Here is a 24,486-nt window from a genome sequence, read left to right on the forward strand (position 1 = left end):
GCATATGCCCCTAAAAGTAGATATATGCGAATTGGAAAAATAATTTACAAGCACGATGTGCAAGTAAAGATTATAACCTACTGTAGTCTTTAGTTACAAACCATATCGGCCAAATACAAGACAACTGTGATTCTTAAACGTGAGCAGAATGTGAAGCGGTAATGTTACCTCAAGCCAGTGGTTGCAGACACACTGACCACCGCTCCACTAACAGAATAGCCCAAAATATCCGGTTGTTTAAAACTACTTATTTTTACTCACATGCAAACACATAACACTTCCTGTGGTTGCTTCACAATAAAAGCCTCCCGCTGGTTCACCGATGGAAAGCTTGAACTATGAATCTTCAGCCTTTGCGTCTAGTAGTCATGGGCCAATGAGTGATTTTGGTGGTATGTGCTATTGCATAGATGTGTGTCCCTTAGTACGCACAAACACAAACACACACACACACACATGCACAAAAACTGCAGGACTAATACATCTGTTAAAATGCAGTCAATATTTTAGATATTTTAGAAAGCTCTTGCAATGTTTGATTTTAAAAAGCTGTTTCAACATTTCAGTGTTTTTTAAAAAGTTGTGTCAATGTTTTAAAAGCTGTTTTCAATGCGTCAGTTTTTCAAAAAATCAGTTTCAGTGTTTTAAAAAGCTTTGTCAATATTTTAATGCCCATGCCTTGTGTCTGGTAGACACCAGGGTCTCCCATTTCTATAGTCCTCTATTGGTTTTCACATCATAATTGCACACAAGAAGAAGATGCAAGCATGCACACATACGTAGTATTAATATGGATTTAATAAATTGTTAATAAATTCTGTGTTACTTGAACAATTTTCACTGTGCTCCTAAATTTCTTTGTGTGCACCTACATTTTTTCATTTAGGAGCACATGTACTCTTTTGGGGGAGGGGGGGGGGGGGGGGGGTTAGTGTGGAGCCGTGCTCAGACTGAGTGCACGCACACATTCATAAAGAGCATGTGGGGGTGAGACTGATACAGACAGATAGGCACGTTTCTCTATCATCATGCTCGCATTGGTTTGCAGCAGAGGTTAGTGGTCGGAAATGTTCACACACAGCGAATCGCAACTTGTTATTCAAAATTTTTTAATAAGAATAATTATAAGAAATTAATATATAAAGTAGCCTTCTGGACTTCAATGAGTAGTCAGCTGTTTGGCTGGCAGACGGCACTTATAGAAAACTGTTACTAAGTATGTAATGAGTCATGACAAACAAAATAGTTCTTGATAAAACAAAATTGACATTATTTACTCTCGCCAAAATCTACCATCCAGTATTTGTCTGTATGTCTCTATGCTAACTCGTTTGAGTTGTAGCAGAATGTGCTGCTTTTGTAACCAAACGCTAGCTGACATTTTTTCTTGCTACCTTCCAGTGTGTGTCCAGCTGGATGGGGCTGACATTCTCTGACATTATTGGAAGTCCCCAGCCTTTCTGTAGTTGCCGTGGTGCTGGAGAGTGAGGGTAGCAGTCACTGTAGCCAGGGGAGCAGTACAGAAATGTCATGCATCCTGTTGCTGTAAATTCAGATGGCTCATTACTAGTAAAGCAGTCCAGTGTTTGAATGTTACAGTTTTTGTTGTGTACGGGAGTTTTTTTTGTTTGTTTGTGTTTTTTTTGGAGCTTGTAGTGTGATCAGTCTGGTGTTTGTGAGGTAACGTATCTGCATGTGTTTGCCCGGCGGATGACCTTGCTGTAAGCCAAATCCTTTCCTCAGCGTGTGAACAGAGCACAGGGCCTGTTCCTCTTTCTGCAGCCGTGGCTGCCGCCGCTAGCTCTGCGTCTGCTCGGGCGGCTGAGATCGCCAGGCGGGGAGGACATGGAGAAGAGAGAGAGAGAGAGGGAGAGAGAGAGAGAGAGCAGAGCAGTGTGGGTCAGTGTTTCAGCAGAGTGTGGTCACATGACAGGAGGGCCGGGCTTCATGTTGGATGACTCACCCCTCCAGGCGTCTGGGAAGAAGGCGCCCCCCACTGGTCGTCTTTGTTAGTGCATCCTAACAGGGGGCTCGGTGTAAGCAGAGCTGTAAAGCCCCTGGTTGTTTTCTGCTCTTTGAATAGCCTCCCTCCCTCTCCTCCATGCTGGAAGCCTCTGCATGGATAAGAGACAGGCCTATCGCACCATGTCCATATCGAGTTATCATTTTCAACGTAGGCAGATGAAAGCTCTCCCCTGCTTCTCCCATAAAAAGCCACCTTTGTCAACATGAGTCAGCAAATTTGGTTCTTCATTCGGCGTGTAGGGATGGTTTCCCTGTGTATAGTGTTCTGACTTATGGGGTTATGTGGACAATCCTTTGTCGATGTTCAAGGGGGGCGGCTGTTGTGGCCTCTGATAAAGGAGCCCTGATTAGAGAGCTCCTGTTCTCATCAGTAACTGCATTGTGTCTCACTACTGACTTTCTGATGCGCAAAATAATGAAGTATTTGGAATTAATTAAATAATGGTCATAAATCATGACTGTTTGGAAGCTGTTAAAAAAAATGGCCTGCTGTTTGACTTTCCTTATTGTACCTGTCCTTAAGGTGGCCTGCTATTGTTGAATCTGCCTGCTGATTATGCCGCTTACACATTTCCATAGCAGTAATTTATGCCAACACATTATGCAGCCAAAGTAAGTAATTGTCACAATGAAAGTAGGATTAGTCTGGTTTGCCGGTGTAACAGACAGATATTCTGCTTTTTAGTATACATAAGAGGCAGACGTTTTGACGTGTCATAGCAGGAAAAGCACAGGTATAATTCATAACAGAACTAACAACTGCATTCCATGTAGGTGTTTCATTTCCAAGTCCTGTGTATTATGCATGCTCGCTCATCTGAAAGGTTTACTGATGCAATGTGGTGAGGATCCCTCCCATACTGAGGCTACAAAGCAGGCTGTAGAACATAAAATGAAATGCTATCATATTAGTTCATGTATTTCATTGATATTTTTAAATTAAACAAAAAATGTTGCTGCATTGAAAGGCAGTATACCCAATTTATCCCTCATTGGGTTATTGGTAGGAGAAGACAAGCTGCCTTAAAGCTCTCCTAACACTTTCATATGGATCCAATTGTTTTATGTGGTTGCTCATGCTTTGTCATGGTATATGTAATGGTTCATTTGTTTTTTTTCTAATGGTTGCCTTCTTCAAAATGTTAATTTAATCAGCTATTCACTAAATTCAATATGTAATGTAAGGAAAGATGACAGAATATCAGCTGTCAGAGGCATCAATCCATAATTAATCAATCACACCCTTAAAGACACAGTGGCCAGTGAAGTGCAGGTTTTTTCCATGATATCACATGACATGCTGACTCATGTAGCAGGCTTTTTTTTTTTTTTTTACTGTATCCATGCTCTGTGTGTGTTTGTTTAACCGACGGTCTCTCTGTCTGTTGCCCTCTCTCCCTCTCTCTCTTCAGGTCCCCCATGACCGTGAGCCGTGGGCTACGGCTCGGCGGCGCCCCACCTCTGGAGTGGTCTGTTGCTGTAGTTGGGACCCTGTGATTTCCCTCCCCATCTCTCCTCCTCCCCCCCGTCCCATCCTGTCCCTCCCCTCCCCCTCCCCCTCCTCCCCCCTCTTCCCCCACTCCCACGCGTCGCTGTGCTGGACGTCATGAGCATAGTAATCGCGCTGGGAGTCACCACACCTGAAACGTCTTACTCAGATATGGCTGCTGGATCAGAGTAAGTACTCTTTACCAGCGGGTCGGTACTCACAGTAGTTAAGCTTTCACCTTAAAGGAAAAGTCTGCTTTTTTTTTTTTTTTTTTTTACTACCGGGGTCTTGTTTTTGTTGCTGATATCTGTGGACGCAGTAACATTGTTCAAATAGAGCATGTCACAGGTTGTAAACAAACTCGGCGGCATTGATGATCAGGTTAAACAGGAAGTTTGTTTACAACCTATGACATGGTTGGCAGATCCAAATAAATAAACAGAGAAACCTGACCTTCTAATGACCGTGCACACATAGTTTTTAAATGCAATGGGCCTTCATAATGAATGTCAGGTGTGTTCACTCATGTCCAAATAAGTGCTGGAGATAATTGGGTTAAACTGGAGGTTTGTACGTGACTAATGTTACTCATTCTGGTGATGTTGCCACATCCCCAGATCTCAGTAATTAGGTTAATGAAAAAAAATGTTATCGTCATCAACAGCCAAAAAAAACCTCAATGGGCAGAGCTATGGAAATAAGTGGTAGGAATTTCCTTTCCTATTCCATCTCAGGTTTGGTGTCAGTAACCTCCAGGGGTTTTTGAGTGGGATCCAGGGATTCTTTTTTAGCAGTTTTTTCCCTTTTAGAAAATGTACAAGAATTATTATAGTGATAATAGGTTTCAACCCATTTTTACATTGTGAATACAGCGGTACAACTCTTTCGCCCAAAGCAACACGATATGTTCATGCAACGTTGCAGAACTCTCCCCTTTTTTTGTTCACATTTCTCTACAACTGTAGCACCTTGGGTTGTGATAAATATGTTTCCTTCCAATATCCTGTCAGCAGTTTCTGTCCTCTCCACAAAGTATGCTGGAGAGACCCGAAGAGATGGGAAGTGCAGTCTACCAAAGACTAAACTTAACCAGACAAAAGTAAAGGAAATACAGTACGTAATGCTTCAGTCAAAACTGTCTAAAAGATGAAGCAATGTAACACTAACCACTATATAGGAGTAGAAGATGAACAAAAAATACCATTAGTGGCATTTTGTCACCAAAGCCACTTATTCAGAAAATTCAGAAAGTTCTAAATGACATGTTCCACCCACTCAACATGGAGAGCAGAGCATCATTTACCAGAAGGCTGTAGTAACTTTATTTGAATTATCACTATCTGTTACATTGGAATAATCACACTGGGTGCATTGTGTAACTGGCCTGCACCAACTCCATATTATATTAATCATTTGCACATTTCTGTCAGGACAAACCACCCTCAGCAGCCTATTTATCATCTCTGTAATTGCTTTTTATTATGATTTTTTTGTGATCAGTGTTTCCTCTGTATCGTCCAGCCCTCCCTCTGTGTAAGCGAGATAGATTTGTATCATATCTCCACATCAGACCGTAGCTGTGTTGAGTAGTGTCTGAGGACATGTCCACACAGACGGCCTCAGTAAGAACAGTTGCCATTTCTCTGTAGGTAAGCCTGCTTAAGTGACTGAGGTGATGTGGAATGCAGTTGGCCTCCCTCCCATCTACCCCTATTCACGGCCCCCTTTGGCTTCCTCCAAACCTCAGTCAGGGAGATTGATTCTGACACACAAGCAAATATACTGTTTCTGCCGAGAAATACAAAAATCCAGAGCTTTTAAATGTAATATTTTTATCATTTTGATTCTATTACATTTAAGTTTGGTCCACATTTTGAGGACCAGGGGGGGATAAGGCAAGGTTATTCACTGTCTGGCCAGACCTCAGCTAAAGGGCAAAAGGAGTTGCATAACATAATGGCGGCACACATTCCATTTCCTAAATTGCTGTTCTTCCAGGCTGGAGAGCAACTTCAGGGTCTCAGTGCCACCTAGTGACTGATTGATGCTCTTACTCAAACAGTTGTTTACATAACGGTTCTGGAAATGCATAGTGGAAACATGTGCTGTTTGAATTCTTGTTTTATTTTTTATTATTTAAAATAATCATTTAAAAAAAAATTTTCCAGCCCGGAGTCAGTTGAAGCAAGCCCTGCCGTGAATGAGAAAAACTACAACAACCACAGCTGTGGGAGCGCACAGAGTCATGGGTATCGGGGACTACCATATGCTGTGAGTTTAAACAGCTCTTTTCTAATCATCAATTCTAATCATAGCATGTCTTATCGTATAAAAACAGTTTTACTCTCTATTAATCACAGATAAGTTGGCTACGATTATGAACATTTTACAAGCTAAAATAATAACTCAGTTTAATCTATCCAATCTTTTCTTTTTTTCTAATCTTTTCAAGTCCCTCGTTCTATTAAAATAGAACAGTAAGAGTAAGACTAAGGATTGGTGGTGCTTCTAGTTTGATTCAATACATAAATGTCTATCCTACTATTGATCTTCTGTAACCACAAACTACTTCCGTTATTAACAGCTGTACTGTTTCACATACCTGTTTTTTTGCCCTCATTTTCATTCGTCTCCATTTTCCGTTTCCCTTTTTTTGCCTGAACACCCGTTGTTTGAAGATGCAACAGTCTTCCGTTGTGTGTTGTCAGGATCACAACTATGGCGCGCCCCCTCCCCCCACCCCACCCGCCTCCCCGCTCTCCCAAACCATCATTCCCCGCATGGATCTCAACGGCGTGGTACGCAGCTCCCGCTATCACGAAACCACAGAGGACAACTCAGCCGACAGCGACAGCTCCTCAGAGGAGGATGGGGCCGTGGCCAGCTGGTGTCACTGCAGCCTGACGCCGGACGGCCTGCTCATCAAATGTGACAATTGCAGGTGAGAAACCTGTCCGGTCTGGATGCTGGAGCATGAGTACTTTGTCACCAGACTGCCACAAGTTTCCCTGCTTTGGTGTCAGTTTGTCATGATAACATTAATATTTAACAAATGTAAATTCAGCTTAATGATTGTATTGTTGACAAAATCTTCCTGCACTTTTTGCAGACTTTTCAATGCTTAATATACCAAAGATATGTTTCAATGAAGAAGGGCAACAGCTAACTTTATATAGTTACAAATAAACATGCAAACATTCCTTAAGTCATGATAACAGGGCTTTAATAGCCAAGACACCTTTCAAATGATACTCATGTTAAATTCTGGTAGAATCTGTTGCCGTTTTAGTATTTGACTTGGCCCATCTGCACTGTGCACTGATGTGTTTTGTCATTTTTGGTCGTAGGGGACTTGACAGGAGGAAAGGAGCAGAGGGCCAACACAGGAAAACAGAAAATGTCTCAGGTACATTCATTTGTTCTTTTACTAACCTGTGCAGGTAAATGTAATGGTTTTTTAAAGATGTTACTCCCCTCATGATATCCAGTGAATATACCTTTTTTTTTTTTTCTGGCAGCTGGAGAGAGCAGTGCCACAGAGAGTGGTGATGAGGAGGTATCGCCCTCCACCATCTCCTACACCGCCACCCAGCATACGCCCACCAGCATCAAACTCACTGTCAACCGGGTCAAAAGGAGCAAATCCAAAAAGAGGAAAAAGAGCACGGAGAAGGCCCGCGGAACGCCGAAGGGCAAGAAAGTCAAGGTGCGCAAAGTTTTGTACTATATCAAATTTTATATTTGATGGTAGAATATTGACTACTTGACATGTACATGTATTGATATGGGTTCATTTTTCCTTCTTTCAGGCTTTCAGAGAGGGTTCTAGGAAGTCTATGAGGATGAAGGTAAGACTGGAGTTATCCTGACATTTGGTTAAAGTTATTCTTCACTCACTGCTGTCAGCTTCATGCTTCTCTTCTGTAAAGACAAACCCCGCTCACAACTCGCTCCGTCTTTCCTTCCGTCTAGAACTCAACAACGGAGGCCAACGTGCTGGACGAGAACACAGCAGAGGGATGGGAGAGCAGGATCCGCCAGTGGACAGACCAGTATGAGGAGGCTTTAGCCAACCAATACAGCGCTGACGTCCAAACGCTGCTCCAGCTTCACCGTGCTGCCAGCACCACTGTCTCAAAGACAGAGAGCGACACCACAACACCTCCCGCCACCACACAGATCCACGCCTCAGTCGACGCCATGGACACCATCAACCGCACTGAGCTGGCCTGTAACAACACAGTGCTGGGCTCACAAATGCAGGTCCGCCCGAGTCCTGATCCAAACTCACTATTGCACTTTTGGATCAAACCACGTATTGATTCAGCTTATATGTCAGTAGCAGTGTAATTAGCTAAACAAGGCTCATTAACATAATGTATAACACATTTTACTGGCTGATAGAAAATTAATGCCTAATGTTAAAGACAAACAATCTCATAAATAACTTAATTTAGCCTTAATAAAAATAAGCAACTGTGTAACCATGCCCTAATATAACGTGTTTAATATGTTCCTGCAGTTGCAAATAAATAACTTGTGATTTGTTTGTAGCTGCAGTTGGGGCGGGTCACACGGGTGCAGAAACACAGAAAGATCCTCCGAGCTGCCAAGAACCTAGAACCAGACACTCTCATCATTGAATATCGGGGAAAGGTCATGCTCAAACAACAGTTTGAGGTCAACGGACACTTCTTCAAAAAGTAAGAGTCACAATATATGAGTGATGGGCCACTACACTATATACATATAGTATTTGGGTTCAAAGACAGTTGGTTACATAACCTGTGTGCTGCTTCTGACACCTTTGCCATTATTGTTTTCCAGACCCTACCCTTTTGTGCTGTTCTACTCAAAGTTTAACGATGTAGAGATGTGTGTCGATGCAAGGACCTTTGGAAATGATGCCCGCTTCATCAGGAGGTCCTGTACACCAAATGCTGAGGTCAGTCATTAAGCGTTTTTTGTTTTGGATTGGGTTTTTTTTTTTTTTTTTTTTTTTTTTTTTTTGGTAACTAAGATAAATCATCCATCTGTTCCCTCCCACAGGTCCGGCATATGATTGCTGAGGGCATGATCCATCTGTGTATCTACGCTGTCAGTCAAATCACAAAGGACGCTGAGGTCACCATTGGATTTGACTACGAGTTCAATAGCTGGTAAGTTCTGTGTCCTCACCTCACACCTCTCTTAGAACCACTAACAAGTACCCATCCATAACAAGCAAAACAGCTCAAATCCATCCATCCATTGACATCAAATATATATAAGTGATAATGATCCAGGTGTGAAGCGGTTATTGGTTATCTTTCAGTTTACATGATATTTTCTCCAGTGTTAACTTCTCCTCTCTCATAACAAACCACCAGTAATTACAAAGTGGACTGTGCCTGCCATAAGGGCAACCAGAACTGCCCGGTGCAGAAACACAACCTGAGCCCCAGGGAGAGCTTGCTGAGTCCCCCGTCCCTGCCGCCTCCCTCCCCTCTGGTTGGTGCTGAGACTCGACGGAGGAAGGCCCGTAGGAGAGAGCTGGAGGGCTGCCTGACCGGGGACGGCAGCCAGAACCTCGACCAGCACCAGGAGGCCAAAGAACTGCAGGGGACCAGTGATGCAGAGGTGTGTGTGTAGCTAAGATGAAGGGATTTTCTAAATAAATTTGGTATTCTAAGGTTAAAGATATCAGTCCGATGATAGACTCCATCAAATATTAATGAGCCCACAAAGAGACAATAAAGTTTTCTTAAAACTGGGCTTGTAATCAGCCATTCCTTGCTTTTACTTCCTGCTGGGTCAGATGTTTTCCTCATGTGCTGTCTGTCTGTGTAATTAGGAGAGACTGCTGGATGAGATGAAGGTGGAAGAGGGAGAGGAAGGAGAGGTGGATGAAAATGGGGTTGCCATCTCCAGTAAAAGAGTATGTCAAACTATTTTCCAGTACAGCTATAATTTATCATATTCTTCTTATATATTCTAATGATGGATTCCAGTTCCAGTAACACATCAGTAATTCAAAAGACAAAATGTTTCAGTGAACTAAAGTGTCTTATGTCTCTGCCTGTTCATGTAGACATTTAACAGTCTGGAAAGGAGGCGGAGGAGAGTAGGAGGAGCAGATGTAAAGGAGGAGGGTGTGGAAACTGAGGACGGGGCAGGAAACCCCGCAGGGAACACACCCATACCCCACAACACAGGAGTGGGGGTCAGCACACGGCGCACCACCTATGTCATGGTCAGTGAGAGAAAACCAGTTGTTTCATCTGTATTTGTTTATCTTCTCTTGTATTTTTGTTTTTGTTGTTTCGGTAGTGCATCTATTTTAATCTATTCTACTGATACTCTCTCTCACAGGAGGCGCCATCCATTGAAGATAAGACCTCATTACCCAACCTGCCCGCCCCAGTTGCTCCACCTAAACCTGCACGACCTACCAAGCCTCGGCCCAAAAGTCGAATCTCTCGCTACCGGTCCAGCTCATCCCAGCGTGCCCGGCGGCAGCGTCAAGCCCTCGCCCAACAGGCAGCGGCGGCCGCGGCTGCTGCAGCGGTCGCAGCGACACCATCGTCATCCGAGCAAGGTGCTGCTCTGGATGAGGAGGGATCTCAGGGCCCATATGGTGCTGAACTGGGCCACGGGGAGGGCGGTCTGGGGGCCAGTCATCTCCTAGAGGGGGATGGCCAGGGACTAAGCTGCATAAACAGAGGCAACTTGCGCTACCCCAAGACCAAGAAGGTTAGAGGAGATTAAACGTTGTACAAATATGGGAGAGTTTGTCAGATTTTGGCTATTCTCTGGCTGAGTCACGTTTTCCTAATCAAATATATCATTGCAAACGTGGAGTTGATCATGAATGTCTCTCTGTGGTCCCAGTACCTGGTGACAGAGTGGTTAAACGACAAGGTTCCTGGAGGGGAGAAGGTCCACCAAGAGTTGCCCGTTGAGCGGCCGCTGCGGATAACCACTGACCCCACGGTGCTGGCCACCACCCTCAACATGTTGCCAGGCCTCTCACACTCATCGCTCATCTGCACCACACCCAGACACTACGTCCGCTTCGGCTCCCCCTTCAACCCCGAGAGACGCCGACCCCGCCCGCTCCAAATGGACGGCACTTATGGCTGCTTCAAAAAGGTAAAGAAGGCGGATGCACACTAGATGCTAGTATATATACAAAGTTATACAAAGTTTAACACTATAACAGATCTGAAATACAGTTAGATATAGCTTTTTTTGGTCTTGATTCACATTTTAAGCCTTCAGTATTCAAATATGCTGTTTATTTACCTGTTTATTATACCTTAAATTTGTCATATGATTTAGTCTATCTGCCTAATGTGAAACCTGAACATATGAGACCTTCAACACCCCATATTATAAAAACTTTAACTCCTATAAAAGTAAATAAATGCCAGTGTTTGTTTTTGAACCAGACATGACTGTTGTTGTGTTTTAATGCAGAGATGGATCAAGCAAGTGGAGGATGAGAGTTATTCAGCCAGTGTGGAGGACGGCACTGAGTCCACCTCCTCCCAGCAAAGTACCAGCAGCAGATCCACCCCCAACCCACTGTCTAGCGGTACGTACATATCCACCTCCATTTGGATGACTCATTCACTGCTGCAACATCTTTCACTGCAATCACCAAAAGCTGGAAGAAAATCATTTAGCTGTTTTGCTTAGATTGAATTTAACTTCTAATGAGCTGCATACGGATGCTTTTTCTATTCCAGAAGAGTGTAAAACAAAGAACAAAGTATAGATCAGAGCTAAGCAGCTGAGTGTTATCAATACTAGAAGTAAATGAATAGAAAATGTATGTGAAATATTAATATGAAAGTTTTTTTTTTCCCAAACTTCATGTTTTAAAATCATAGAACTGAATGCACCGTTCAAGAAGCGCCGCGCCAAGTATATGACAGAGACAACACCAGCACCTTCAGACCACCTGCTACGCCCTCTGTCACCCATCACACCGCCCCTCCCAGAGGACCCCCTCCACCCGCTGCTCCACACCCCATGTGGCTCCCTGCTGCCCAACGGCCTGGCATACTCACCCATGCCCTCACTGCCTGCCAGCCGCTGCAACACGCCGCTGCAATTCGAAGTAAGAGCACAACCACATACACACCTAGATCCACAAATACAATTCTTGTCAGCTTCAACCTCCCCTTCTGTATATTAAGTATGTTAATTATTCCAAATTATATCTGGGGAACATTGTTAATCAACTAGGATGAGCTACTGTTTGTAAGTAAATTAACCTCTGGTGCTTGATATAATTCAATCTTTGTTTTGGATTAAAAATAATGACAAGAACTGCTAGACTTCAACACCAACACAACAATAGAAGTTAATTTACTGTTAATGTACTTGGGTAGATCATCCAAATCTAATTAATATTTGAAACACATCATGTGTGTTTGACACTGAAGTTTCTAATAGCCTTTGCTTTTATCTCTAGAACATATCATCCCCTGAGGCATCTCCTGTTCACCGGCCAGAGTCCATCTCTCCTGAGGTACATTAGCATCTCTCTGCCGCTAACTCCTAATTGCTAATGCAAACAACATGCTACTAAGTGATGACTAATTACTCAAATGTGTCTAATTAATTTTCTCCCCTCTCCTTTCCTTTTCTTTCTCCACCTTCAGCCATGTCTTCAGACAGACTTTGACGTCCCTCGGCCCCAGTTCCCAGACCTGTCACTTCCCTCCAGCTTGGAGAGCCCCGTGGCCGTAACCTCAGATGACTTTTCCCTTCCTGGAGGTCCTTCAGGCCACGATTCCCAGGGCCCATCATCTGTAGGCACCAGTTCCCTAAACCCAGTGTCCTGTCCCACCTCAGACCTAACCCCCCAAAACAGGGAGCAGGCCTTCAGGACAGAGTTCAACCTCATATACACCTGCTCACCTCTCAACGCAAACCTGGGGAACCCCGTGGCCACTGACCGGCGCCTCTCCCAGTCGGAAGGAGGTTTCTCCCCAGCAGAGTCCTTCCATAGTTCCATAAGCGGCCAGGGTCTGCTGGGGGATGTAGGCCCTGGCTCAATGTCACCCTACGGTGAGCCTCATTATGGGGGAGGCTACCCAGATAGTGGCACACCTCCTCACACCAGCAACCCACCGCAAAAGAAGAAGGCAAGTTCTCCACATTTTAACGTCTTGAAAACATGTGCTTTTGACATTTTCGGTCACAGATAGTTTTTCAGGTAAATCTTAAGGAATTTCATCTGTTCTCCTCCAAGCACGAATGACTTTGAGTGTGATATGTGCAAACTGAAAAACCAAACCTCATGATGTGCTTTTCCCCTTGCTCTGTGTTTGCCCGTTGACTTTGTCTTAAATAGATCAATTAGTCCCTTGTGTCAGGTGGTCAAATCCACAAACAACAGGCATTTAAAAAACTTATTTGACCATTTTCTGTGTATATCTGCAATGATTACGACTCTGTAGCTTTGACCCTTCCTCCCCCTTCCCCTTCCCCCCTCCTCTCCCTCAGTCCCCTCCCTCCCCCCTCGCTGCTCCTTGACACTTTTTGCCAAGTCTCTCTTCCACTTTTCTTCCAAGGCAGAGGGCCAACCAGCATACCATTAGTCTGCTGACAGGGAAGCCAGATTACCAGGCTATAGCTGTAAGAAGTGAATACAAGCCAGTACAAAATATGGTGAATATTCTCCCTACAACTACATCTTTAGAAGTGTGCATGTAAATATTGTTTTTTTGCATCTGCATACAACACCCACCCCATGCTCCGACAGCTCCGCCCCCTCCCCTCCTCCAAACCTACATTGAATTCTGACTCTAAAGCCATGAGCAGGAGTTTTGATTTATTATGCCATTTCAAGTCAAACTCATCGAAGCGTGTTAAAGGTTCATCCATCGCCTTTCCCCTCAACACAAGAGGCCGACGGTTCATGAATTGTCATGATGGTGTCGAGATGAAGCCCATGTGTCTTTGCTCCATCTCATCCATGGCTCTTTCCAAACTGTGAGCAGTGCTTCACTCCCCTCTCTGTACTGCAAGCAAGGCGGAATCTGTCAGTGTGGTTTACAGAAAAAAAAAAAAAAAACCAACATGCATTATCACAAGGCACCATGGGAAAGTCCTGGGGCTCAGGGTGAATTAAGGGTGAGACAAAGGGATGCCTCTTGGAGTTTTTTTTAGTTTTTGGTTCTCCCAGTAACATGACTCATCAGTCCTGACGCAACAAATGTAATGTTAAGCTGAACATTTCTGTGCGGTTGCTTGCAACAGTGTGTGTACAGTGTCCAGTAAAGACTGAGAGAAGAGATTGTACTTGAACATCACTGAAGTGATTTCTCAGGCCACATATTGAGAAAGAATACATTTAAAACATTTAAACAATAAGTCTTTCAGATCCTGCTCTCCCACAGACGATACCAATACCAGTCCTCCTAACAGTATTAAGATCCTCACCTGCCAAGATTTTAAGTAAACATAAATTACTGGCCCAGATTAATGTTCACCAGCCAAAATAATAGCTGTTATTTTCATAGCACCAGCCATTAGTCCTATCAGTTATGATAACATTGTATTTTAACCGTAGTAACAGCTGAGATCTCAAGACTGGAAACACAAGCAGTCACATGATCATGCAAGTTGTAAACAAGCCCACAGATAAACCAGATTAGCTTAACAACTTTATTTTGTGGTAAAACTCAAAGCGAGAACACATGAAATGTTGCACACAACACTGTGTACACAGCTACAGCAAGTACAGTAGGTCAAAGTTGAAGCAGAAAGTTCACCTTTGTTTTCACAAATCTGAATTTAAATAAATGAAATGTAATCAACCATAGTTCTACTTTAAAATGTTTTTTATGGGACTGGAAGAGGCGACCAATCACAGACCTTTTTGATACAAAACTATGGCTTTGGTTTTCACAGTCAAATATATAGATGTATATCTCTATGAAACCTGTGTTAATGTGCACACTGAAGAAAACATTGATATTGGTGCTTGGTGGTAATTTCAGACCCTGAATCCCAGTCCTCCTGACATCACAGTTGCCTTCTGCAGTCTCTCCTGTATGTAATCTTTACGCTAGCTTCAGGCAAGAGCCATCCATGTCAGTATCTGACCGTGTGCTCATCATCCCTGCTCCCCTGCCTCTTCCATATACCCCCCCTCTGTTCCCACAAGCCTTTTCTGTCATAACGACATTAAGCTGGGATGAGTGCTTCATTTCATTGTTAACAGTGGAGATGTGTATATGTTGTGTGTATGTATGTGTGTGTGTGTGCGTGTGTGTGCGCTTGAACCTTCTGTGGACATTGATATGAATGTTTGTGTCGTTGTTGTTTCAGCGTGGTTGCATCATGGCGTGGTGCATTCAAAGTTGCCTGCTCTTTCGTCAAAGCTTTAGATGCTGTATGTGACTAACAGTGCATTCAGAACACAAAAAAAAGTGATTTACAGTAAGTTGTAATTGAGCCTGTTTCATGACTAGAAGTATGTTAATGGAATGGAACAAAAACAGATGCATACAGTGTCATTTTCATGTAAACAGGTGATTTCCATGGTGATTTACGGTGTTTTCTTTTCGTCATATTGAATAGTTGTAAATACTGTTTCCAGGTGAGTCCTCTCTGGTGTGGTGCATGCGGTCTGCCCATCACTCAGTGCAGTTTTTGTTGAATGATGTGATTGAATCAGCAGCCCAGCATCAGTGTGAATGACATAAAGTTGTATGTTTTAAGCCTGCACATCAGACTTATCCGTCAGTCTTCAAAGCAGCAGATACTAGATAGCGCTTCTCCCTCTGCTGCCTCAGGTGTCTTTGCTGGAGTACCGTAAGAGGAAGCAGGGCAGCAGTCGTGACTCAGAGCCAGCCGGCAGCAGCTCGTCCCTGGGCGGCACCCCCACTCGGCCTGGCTCCCACTACAGCCAGGACTCCCATCATCTCCTTCCCCATCCCCACTCACATCACCAGATGCAGCCACCGGCCTCCCCGCACAGCTCTTTCTCCTCTTCAGCACAAACCTCCTCCATCCCACAGATAGAGGAGGTCAGTCCTCCAGACCACCAGGGCTCGTCTGTGCAGTCCAGACGCCCGGAGAGCAACAACCAGTGGTGAGAGAATGACGGATGAAAGATTTCAAATTTAAGACACTTGGCAGCTAATGTCAAATGACCTAGAAGTTTTGGTTTGTTTCTGATCAGAGTTGACTGGCCAATAACTAATGGATTTTTTTTTTCTCCTAGGATGGTTCCCACCAGTGTTGAACGTCTAAGGGAAGGTCAGGGGGTTCTGGAGCGAGTGCTCAGAAGCATCAAGATGGAGCGAATATACAAGAGGAGTGATGGCTCTACAGAGAAAGAATCTGGTATGAAGAGCTTAGATCAGTGTTCCCCAACGTGGGTTCCATGTGACCTTGCGAGGCAGCTGGATTCGTGATATCACGGCATCACGAGATCCGTCTTGTCAGGCTTTGAGTTATGCGCTTGTGTCCGAACCACCGGTGGTTTCTACCAATCAGCGTCCTGTGAGGATTCTCACCCAATCTTGTGATCTTGCGAATCCAGCTGCCTTGCAAGGTTAGATAGTGATAGACAGATGGTTCATCCAATCACCTGCCCTTTCCAAACAGTTTCCAAGGATCACTTCTCTGGTTTTGTGTAAAAAAACATGTAGTGTGTCAGGATAGGTTTCATGGTCCCATTTTGGGAACATATTTAAATGTTTCAGCACATAAGAAATAAGAAACAAGCATTGAAATTCCCAGGGAAATCTGAACTACTATAAGCTTATCTAAATAAAGATGCACTAACGATGGAGCATTATGTCTTTTGCTTCAGCCTTAGATGCACTCAAATAAAAAGCTAATCATACATTACAATTACAAACACTTTTCTTTGGAATTTTCTCTTTTTTCAATATAAATCAACTGAACAGAAGACTGAAAACATAAAGTATGTGACTGAGAATATATTTTAAAAAAAGATTATTATTGTTAAATGACATGAATGAAGTGCATATAATACATTTTCTTTTCATGTTTTCAGATGCAGATCGGTATGAGATGCAGGCCGTGTCCATGGCTTCCCCCATGAAGAGTCCACACAGATACAGTCCATCTGTGTACTCACACCAGGTACGCTGTAAAAAGCACAGAGAGTATGTTAACGCTTAGATATCTTACCTTGATCAGCTTGCCATGATTACATGTATAAATGTCTATTTTTGTTGTTACCCATGATGTCATCACAAGTCATTTAAGCTTAAAGAGGTCATATTATGCCCCCTTTCTACAAGTTAACACAGTTCCCTGGGGTCTTAATAAAATGTATCTGACATGCTTTGATCAAAATACCACAAGGATCAAGCAGCACAGCAGCCTTCTCATCCTGTCTGAACAGCCCTGTTCAGAATGGCCGGTTTGAGTGTAAATAAACTGTGTGTGATTTAATTGCAATAAACGGATCAAAAGGATGCCGAAACAACTACATCATGATGTTAATTTTTAAAAAGCCTGAATTCATGCTTTGTCAAGTGTCTCCGCAAGACGACAAGCAAACTGTTAAAATGCTTGTTTTTTGAATGGAGTTTAGACTGATCAGAGCTATGCTAACATTGTAGCTGCTCTGTTCACTCTCAAAGTAACGTCATATAAAGGCATAAATACTGCAGCAATGTTACTGTTTATACATATAGATATCTACATACTACATATATTAAAATCATATAAACTGACCGACATTTAAGATGTTTATTATCAATGACAGCAGCTGAGGTGGTGTGTGACTCCAGTGTTAGCTCCAGCTAGGCTGAGAAGTGAGATTAAAGATAAATCCTCTTAATCCCAAAAGTTTAAAAAACAAAGTCCTCCAGCTGGTAAACTGCTCCGGATCAGAGCAGAATCAGGTGTTTATTCCTCCAGAAAACAAGGAAGCAGCTGCAGCAGCAGCAGCGACGCAGGACTCTCCTGCTCTGCTCCTTGGCTGGCTGTCTCCTGCAGAGCTCACTGCTGCTCAGCAGCCATCTGTCAGCAAACAGTGGCTTAGCCTAGCCTAGCTTCACCCCATGTGACATAAGAAGGGGCAACAAATCTGAATGGCTTGTTGAATCACATGAGTACAGAGCAAGCCAGCCCACACCAAACTGACTGGGTGGTCTTATTTCACAGCTTGTGTGTTAGAAGGCTCATCAGAGACCCAAGTACATACACACAAGCACTGACAGAGTTTTTCATAATATGGCCCCTTTAAAACACCCAATTTGATTTTTTTGATGAACACTTGTTTTCAGTCCCAATCTGACAAACTCTTCCTATCATCCAAGTAGGTCAACACTTGATAAAGTATTCATTCAGTTTGTAAATGAAACTTGTAACAATGGGATTTTTTTTCATCACTATCTTCTTTTCTACATGACATGAACGCAGCCTTAAGCAGGTGTGATTGTTGCCAAGTAGTAAGTAATGTTTTTGTCTGTGTTCAGTCATCAGAAAGTCACCGGCAGACCGACAGTCCATCATTCATCCAGCAAACCTCCAACTCTCCATTCCGGGGTTCCTACAGTCCCTCATCAGGCCAGAGCTTCTACCCACGCCTCTCCTCCTCCTCCCACCCAGGCCTGTCCCAGGACCACCCTCCATCCTCCTACCCCATTCACACCACCACCCCCACCTCCTCGTCAGACTCCAGGTCGCCAGCGGGCTCTCTACACCAGCAGAGTGGCAGCAGTAACGTGGACGGAGGTCACAGCTACGGCAGCAGCCACTTAAAAGCGAGCCTTTTGAACAGCAGCGGCCTGGCGGGGACTCCTACCCCGGGACCCAGGGCCCACGGGCAGACTAAAACAGACTCGAGTGCCCAGGCCTCCAGAGGGAGCCAGCAGCAGGCGTCTCGCGGCCTGAAGTCTGGCAGCCCGGGCCAGCTGCAGGCCGGCTCCAGGCTGCTGTCGGCCTCCGGACCGACACACTATCCACAGAGAGGGACAAGCCTCAGTCAGTTCCAGCACTCCCCTCTCCAGGGACCGGGAGTAAGGACACAGTCAGGAAGCTTTTAGGACCTTGTTCAAGTATGTGTGAGCGTGTGTGTATGTGTGTGTGTATGAAGCTGCGTACCTCCTCAACCCCTAAACCTGTGGTGAAATGGGGCTCAGGGAGTTTGGGGAGGGGAAATGTACAGACCTAAGAGGAGCACGGACTTCTTTACGGATTTCTCCTTTTCTTATTTTCTGTCTTTTCTTTCTTTATTTTCAGAAAAAAAAACAAATGACCACATTCTGCACAAAGCTAATCATTGACTCGGGACATCATTATGGAATCAATGGAAAAAGCGATTTGGATAACACGTTCTGGAAAAAAAAAAAACAAGAAATCACATGTAACTTGAAATTGTCCCCAGTGTTTCGTCATGTGCCGGACTGTGCAAACAGGCTCTATAATGTGGGAAAGTTAAAAGTTCCACACAAATGTCTGTACAAAGTTATTAAAAAAAAAACAAACCCTACCTGTCGTCATGGTACCCAGGTTGGATAAATGCTGAGACGCATATGTAACTGAAAGCAAGAGTTGTTTTATTTTTAAACTTTTTTTTTTTTTTTTTGTCAACGTTACTTTTTTGATTTGGCGAGTGGCCGAGTCTGTGCTGCAGTAAGTAAGTGTTTCATTTGGAAAGGGGAAATAATGCAAGGTCAACACGTCAATCATCCGTTCTAAAGATGCATTAGAGGGGAGGGGAGGGGAGGGGGGGGGTTCTCCCTGGATAGGATCATTCCACATGATTACCAGCTTCCGTGTTATCTCACTAAACATGAAAACAAGCCCCCTTTTTTTTTTTTCCTCAAGGTTCTCCGTCTGTTCCAGTGTTCTGTTGTTTTTTTTTCCCTCCCTCCTCTGTTCGTTCATCCCCACTGGACTCTTTGATTTCACTCTAGTACTACTTCACTGTAGACTTCTGATATTGTACTTGAGACATACAGGTCTTATGATTCATGGTGCTGCATTATTGTTTTTTTTCCAATAAATTTGAAATCCAGTTATGTTCCCCACCTACGACTGCATTCATCTTGTCATTATATCAGTTTAAATCCGTTTTTATTTTTGTCCAAATGTCAACTAATCATATTTTATAGCGATGGAATGCAGGAACAGAATAAGAGGCAAATAATCCAACTTTATTTCTAAGCTAAAATGTTGGGTTTGACTGTTTTTTTATTCTGCAGGATTTCTTTAAATATATAAATATATATATGTATTTTTTTCTGACCAATCCTCGCATTCCGTGTGACACTGAGGAAAAACCAGGGGAGGGATCTCTGAGGAAGTGTTTGGATGATTTATAGAAACTAGATTTAAAAAAAAAAAAAAGCTGCTATGTTCTCCTGTGAGAGCTGCTTCCCTTTCCACAGAATGCTGTATTTTTATTTTTCCTTTTTAACTTTGATCCCCACAAACTGACTCGTAAGAAAAGAGACGGTTCTCCAGACTGCCACAGTGGGAACTCAAAACAGACGTTAAACTGACAGCTCGACAGCAGTGGGAGTCGCCCTCTCCTCCCTCTCTGAGACTTTGGTTTTGTCGTACCGGAGGGAACCGCCGTGTTTGTGTGGAAGACTTCAAGGACCGAGGGCCCGGTCATGATGTGACAGGACCCCACCCGCCACTACACCCACCAACCCTTCCCCAAGTCCACCAACACACAGAAGGGTACTCATGTTACATGAATGTTTGACAGACAGAAAAAAAAACAAACAAAAAAAAACAAGTTGTGACCCAAAATTAACCAGCACCTTAAAATGAAAGAGATACAACCTAAAAGACACAATAGGACAATATGTATGATTATGTGTACTTGTATAGAAAGAAATGTGATATAGACTTGTATGGAGAAAATATAGTACACTGAATTTATCGCATGATATTTGTTTTTAGGGTCTGAGTGACCAACTTTTGTCAGATGGTTGGAAGCTAATCATTGGGTCTGTTCCTGGGTTCCTCCAAACACCAGACGCTGCATTCTCTTTGTTTTGTAAAGATCATTCTGTTGGGTTTTTGTTTTATTTTTACACAGATCATAGTAGTAACTATTTCAATTGTTCCCCTTCAAAAAGATTTAAGAAGCAAGAGATGTAATGCATTTTGATAATAAAATAATCATGATGGTAATGTATTTTGGAAACTACCATTGTGATGTGTCATTTTAGGGTGTCACTTGTATGTTTTGCACACCTCACAGCTTTCCAAACTGAAAAAGTCATGGTATTTCATCCCTGACCTGACCTCATGCCTATGAGATATACAGGCTGACTGAAAACATGAATGGAGGAGCGCTTGGTTTATCTTCCAGGATGTATTTCAGGAGTTCACTGGACAGTTTTAGTGTTTCACAGTTGAGCTCTGCTTATTGCACCTCATGGGAAAAACTGGTGGTTTGCAAATACCTGGTTTCATTCAGCAGGAACGAGTGCTGTTGGCCTCAGTAATGAGCCTCCTGCTTCTGGTTCTATTTGTTAGTTAGAAAAAAACTAAAAGAAAGAAAAAAGATTTTAATGACATCCGGTGGATGGTTAGGTCAGTGGAACATGCAACTAGTGATTACTGCAGCTTTTTACCAATATGAGCCTATATTTCAAAATGTACTTAAAGGTGTGATGTAGTGTAATGGTCAGTTGTGATCATGTTGTTAAGCCACCCATGTTAAAAAAGCTCAGCTCAATGAACCTACAGTCAAGTTGAGAAAATCAAAACATCAGTACAACAACAGGAGCTGTAGTACCGTCTTCATCCACTAGAGGGAAGCATTGAACTACTCTGGTCAATAATGCAAAGAAGTGATTCCTCTTTTCAGATTGTAAGTGAAAGCATCATGGAAGAAATATTCATATTTTTTTGAAGATTATTCTCTTCATTGTGTATTTATGTGGTAATTGTTTATGTTGAGCACTTGCTGCGATGTACAGCAGTTTGCTCACCGTTACTACATAAAACACAAGTCTATATACTAAAACAGCATCATAGTGATGTAGGAAATATAAAAATATATTCTGTTAAGGGGAAAACCCCTTTTCCTTAAAATGTTCACTAGATGTCATGTTTAACCTTCCTTCTGATTGTTAACTCATGCATTTGACCATGAGGCCACATATGTAATGACTTCCAGCTGTTTCCAGAGGTACATGCACATGCAATGTCCAACATGAAAATTACAATCACCTTTTTTTTGAGCATTTTATGCCTTTGTTAGACAGTTGGCAGTAGAGGGATGACAGGAAAAGAGGGAAAGAGAGATGGGAATGACATGCAACAAAGGTCCCCAGCCGGACACAAACCAGGGATGTTGCAATTACAACCCCTGGACCACCAGCTGCCCCACAATCACTTTCATCATTCAGTGGTTAATTTCTTAGAATGTTCCCTGCTTCTGAAATCAGCAAAGACATGTTGTTTCCTCTCTGTCACTTCCCTGAAAAAAAAGCATTTCCAAGGCCACTGACAGAGATTCTTCCACCCAGAGCCACATCAGCTTTGTGAGTAGATAAACAAATCACCTATCAACTTTAAACAATCATCTCAAAAGTATAAAGTTATATCTGCTTAAGACACCCCCCCCACCACCCCCGGCTCCAGACACAGACCTAAATGAGTTCCAAAAAGCATGTGGAAAAACAAATTTCCGGTGCAAGGTCTCCCCACTCTGTCAGCTTCCTCCTGGCTGCAGGCGGCAGGCAGACAGACACTAATTGAAGCCAGTGAGTGAACAGGCCTGTTGGTGGGGAGCAGCGCCGGAGGCCGCTGTGACGACAGGTTGTCTAACTGAAGGAAAACGCAGAGAGCAGATGGCTGGTCTGAGGCCTGTCAGCATGTGGAAGTCTTCATTCTCAGCGCTCCAGATGGCCTTTACACACCGTCTACCAGCACAGCTCCGACACACAGCCAAGAACCCACAAAGACAGAGAGTCTGCTAGTAAAACCTGAGCTTACTGGATCATTTCATGAAATTTCAGCTACTTTTCACCATTCACGTGTCAACTGGTGTTTCTGCTGCATTCGTCTTTACCTGATATTTCAACTCCTTTCAGTGTTTGCTGTTCCATTAAATCTTCAACTCTTTTCATCACTTCAACCAAAACTTCCAACTTCTTTCAGCACTTCTAGTTAAACTGCTAATTTAACTTCAGTAACTGTATTTTGCTGCTACTTCAACTGTTTCAGAATACAACTATTTCATATTTTTCAACTGTAGCCAACTTCCATGTGGCATTAACTCTCAGCGGATGAGTGCTGTACTATCTTGCATGTATTAATGTTAAAATGCACCGACATTTGCATGTTTGATGAACACATTTGCATGCACAGACAGTGTTTACTCCTCGTGTTGGCTCTGCAAACACATGTGTGTTTTTTTGCGTATGTATGTGCAGGGTATGAATATGACATGTTCCTGTTTTGCTTCCTCTTGCAGAGACACAGCTTGATGACAGTTGCTCAGTATTAGTGCTTTACTGTCACTTCTGAGGCTGATAAGAGTCTAATAAGAAGAATGGAAATAAGCAGAAGGCAGTTCATTTGACTTCAGGGGTTATTTCTGTGATGTTTAAACATATTTAACATATTTTTCTGTCGTTTGTAGGAGGAACATAATTTAGGAGTGAGTTCAGCAGATTAAAATAAGACAGAAAAGGTGTTTGAATCCTCAAAAATGTGTCTGAAAATGAAAATTTTACCCTATAAACTTAGACAATGAACAACATATTGCAGACTTTTTTCACATTGTCAGAATAAAACATCGGGAGCCGCACCTAGAAGGTGAAGACTCACTAGAATAACAGTAACACCTACACAATGTGTCTAATTAGTTTGTTAACAATAATGGTGCTTTTCTTTAGTGTTAGCTACTGGCAGGAGTAGACTGGGACGTTCAGTACAGGTGCCAAATCCACCAGTTAATCCAGTCCTCATCCTTAAGGATCTGGTATTCTGGTCTTTTCTGTCTGATGACCTGGGGCAGAGGCTCAGACAGGAAGCCCATATATGGACATGACTGACTGGAACTGATATCATCTTGAGGAGAAATAAAGAGTGTGATTCAAACGAGTCCTTCAGAGCAGTGACAGCTGACTTTTTGGCTTACTGGGCTAAATTCTCCAGGCGTTCACCTCAAGTTTTGCAGCTTTTACAATGTTTAACGTGTGTTCAACGTCATAAAACTATAAATGAGGGATAGTCACAAAAAGCAAAATATGCCCCCTTTAAGTTTGAGCTAACAGCTGTGCTTCTGTTTCCCAAAGGTGAAGAAAACCAGTGCGTAGTGTTGCTGTCAGAGGACATTTGCATGATGGTGAACCTTTCTTCAGGTTGCGCTGCTGGAATTCAGTGTAGAATCACAGGATGAGGAGCCAGGAGAAAAGATTCCCCCCAGACATGTATGAAGACATATAGCACGTGTGTCTATTCACAATGAATGTCAGCCTGTCACGCCTCTATTGTTTGAGTCTATATATAATAATAATAATAATAATCTTTATTTATATAGCCTCCTTCCTAAATAATATTTACCTCCAACTGCTGACACAAATCTGGGAGGGCTGCTGCTGCTGCTGGGGGGCAGGAAGCCAGAATGACCAAGAGCTTATGAGAAGATCAACATTTAAAGTTGTTTTGTGCCTTAAACTGCACAAATCGCTGAAGTAATGGGTGGAAAAGGCTCATTATCCCAAGAAGGAAACCTCCCAGTTATCTCATAGTGCAGAATTAGTTGTCTGATCTGGTCAGAGTCCTGGATTTAATTGAAGGTGGTGAATGATTTTACACAGAAACGGCAGGAAGAAATGCCTGTTATAAGTTAAGACAGCTCACTCTGTTTCTGTGTGTTTAGGCTGTTTAATGAAGAGTGTAAATGTTTGTCAGACTCTGTGACCAATACTTTGGTGATCAGTTCAACATGTGGTTTCAGTGTGTTGTGTTACATTCATCATTTTTCAGAGGAAAAAAATGCAACAGGT

General features: G+C 43.0%; 1 protein-coding gene across 4 annotated transcripts in view; it reads left to right on the forward strand.

Moving 5' to 3' along the window:
• The window catches only part of setd5 (SET domain containing 5), a 34,836-nt gene extending 15,303 nt beyond the window's left edge, over positions 1–19,533 (forward strand). The window contains exons 2-25 of one of the 4 annotated variants that reach the window (XM_042406156.1): positions 3,438–3,702; positions 5,683–5,785; positions 6,193–6,455; positions 6,862–6,920; positions 7,033–7,220; positions 7,324–7,362; positions 7,487–7,777; positions 8,069–8,217; positions 8,342–8,459; positions 8,564–8,673; positions 8,884–9,133; positions 9,348–9,431; positions 9,585–9,746; positions 9,866–10,246; positions 10,385–10,645; positions 10,973–11,090; positions 11,389–11,618; positions 11,976–12,032; positions 12,166–12,651; positions 13,085–13,177; positions 15,310–15,608; positions 15,741–15,862; positions 16,542–16,630; positions 17,977–19,533. In XM_042406156.1, the coding sequence (XP_042262090.1) occupies positions 3,632–3,702; positions 5,683–5,785; positions 6,193–6,455; positions 6,862–6,920; positions 7,033–7,220; positions 7,324–7,362; positions 7,487–7,777; positions 8,069–8,217; positions 8,342–8,459; positions 8,564–8,673; positions 8,884–9,133; positions 9,348–9,431; positions 9,585–9,746; positions 9,866–10,246; positions 10,385–10,645; positions 10,973–11,090; positions 11,389–11,618; positions 11,976–12,032; positions 12,166–12,651; positions 13,085–13,177; positions 15,310–15,608; positions 15,741–15,862; positions 16,542–16,630; positions 17,977–18,546 (4,593 nt within the window). In that variant the 5' untranslated portion in view covers positions 3,438–3,631 and the 3' untranslated portion in view covers positions 18,547–19,533. The remainder of the gene's footprint in view (positions 1–3,437; positions 3,703–5,682; positions 5,786–6,192; positions 6,456–6,861; positions 6,921–7,032; positions 7,221–7,323; positions 7,363–7,486; positions 7,778–8,068; positions 8,218–8,341; positions 8,460–8,563; positions 8,674–8,883; positions 9,134–9,347; positions 9,432–9,584; positions 9,747–9,865; positions 10,247–10,384; positions 10,646–10,972; positions 11,091–11,388; positions 11,619–11,975; positions 12,033–12,165; positions 12,652–13,084; positions 13,178–15,309; positions 15,609–15,740; positions 15,863–16,541; positions 16,631–17,976) is intronic. The other 3 variants (XM_042406157.1, XM_042406158.1, XM_042406159.1) reach the window with 3 other exon arrangements.
• The last annotated feature ends 4,953 nt before the right edge of the window (positions 19,534–24,486 follow it).

This window comes from Thunnus maccoyii, chromosome 3 (genome assembly GCF_910596095.1).
Source record: "Thunnus maccoyii chromosome 3, fThuMac1.1, whole genome shotgun sequence".
Lineage (NCBI taxonomy): Eukaryota > Metazoa > Chordata > Actinopteri > Scombriformes > Scombridae > Thunnus > Thunnus maccoyii.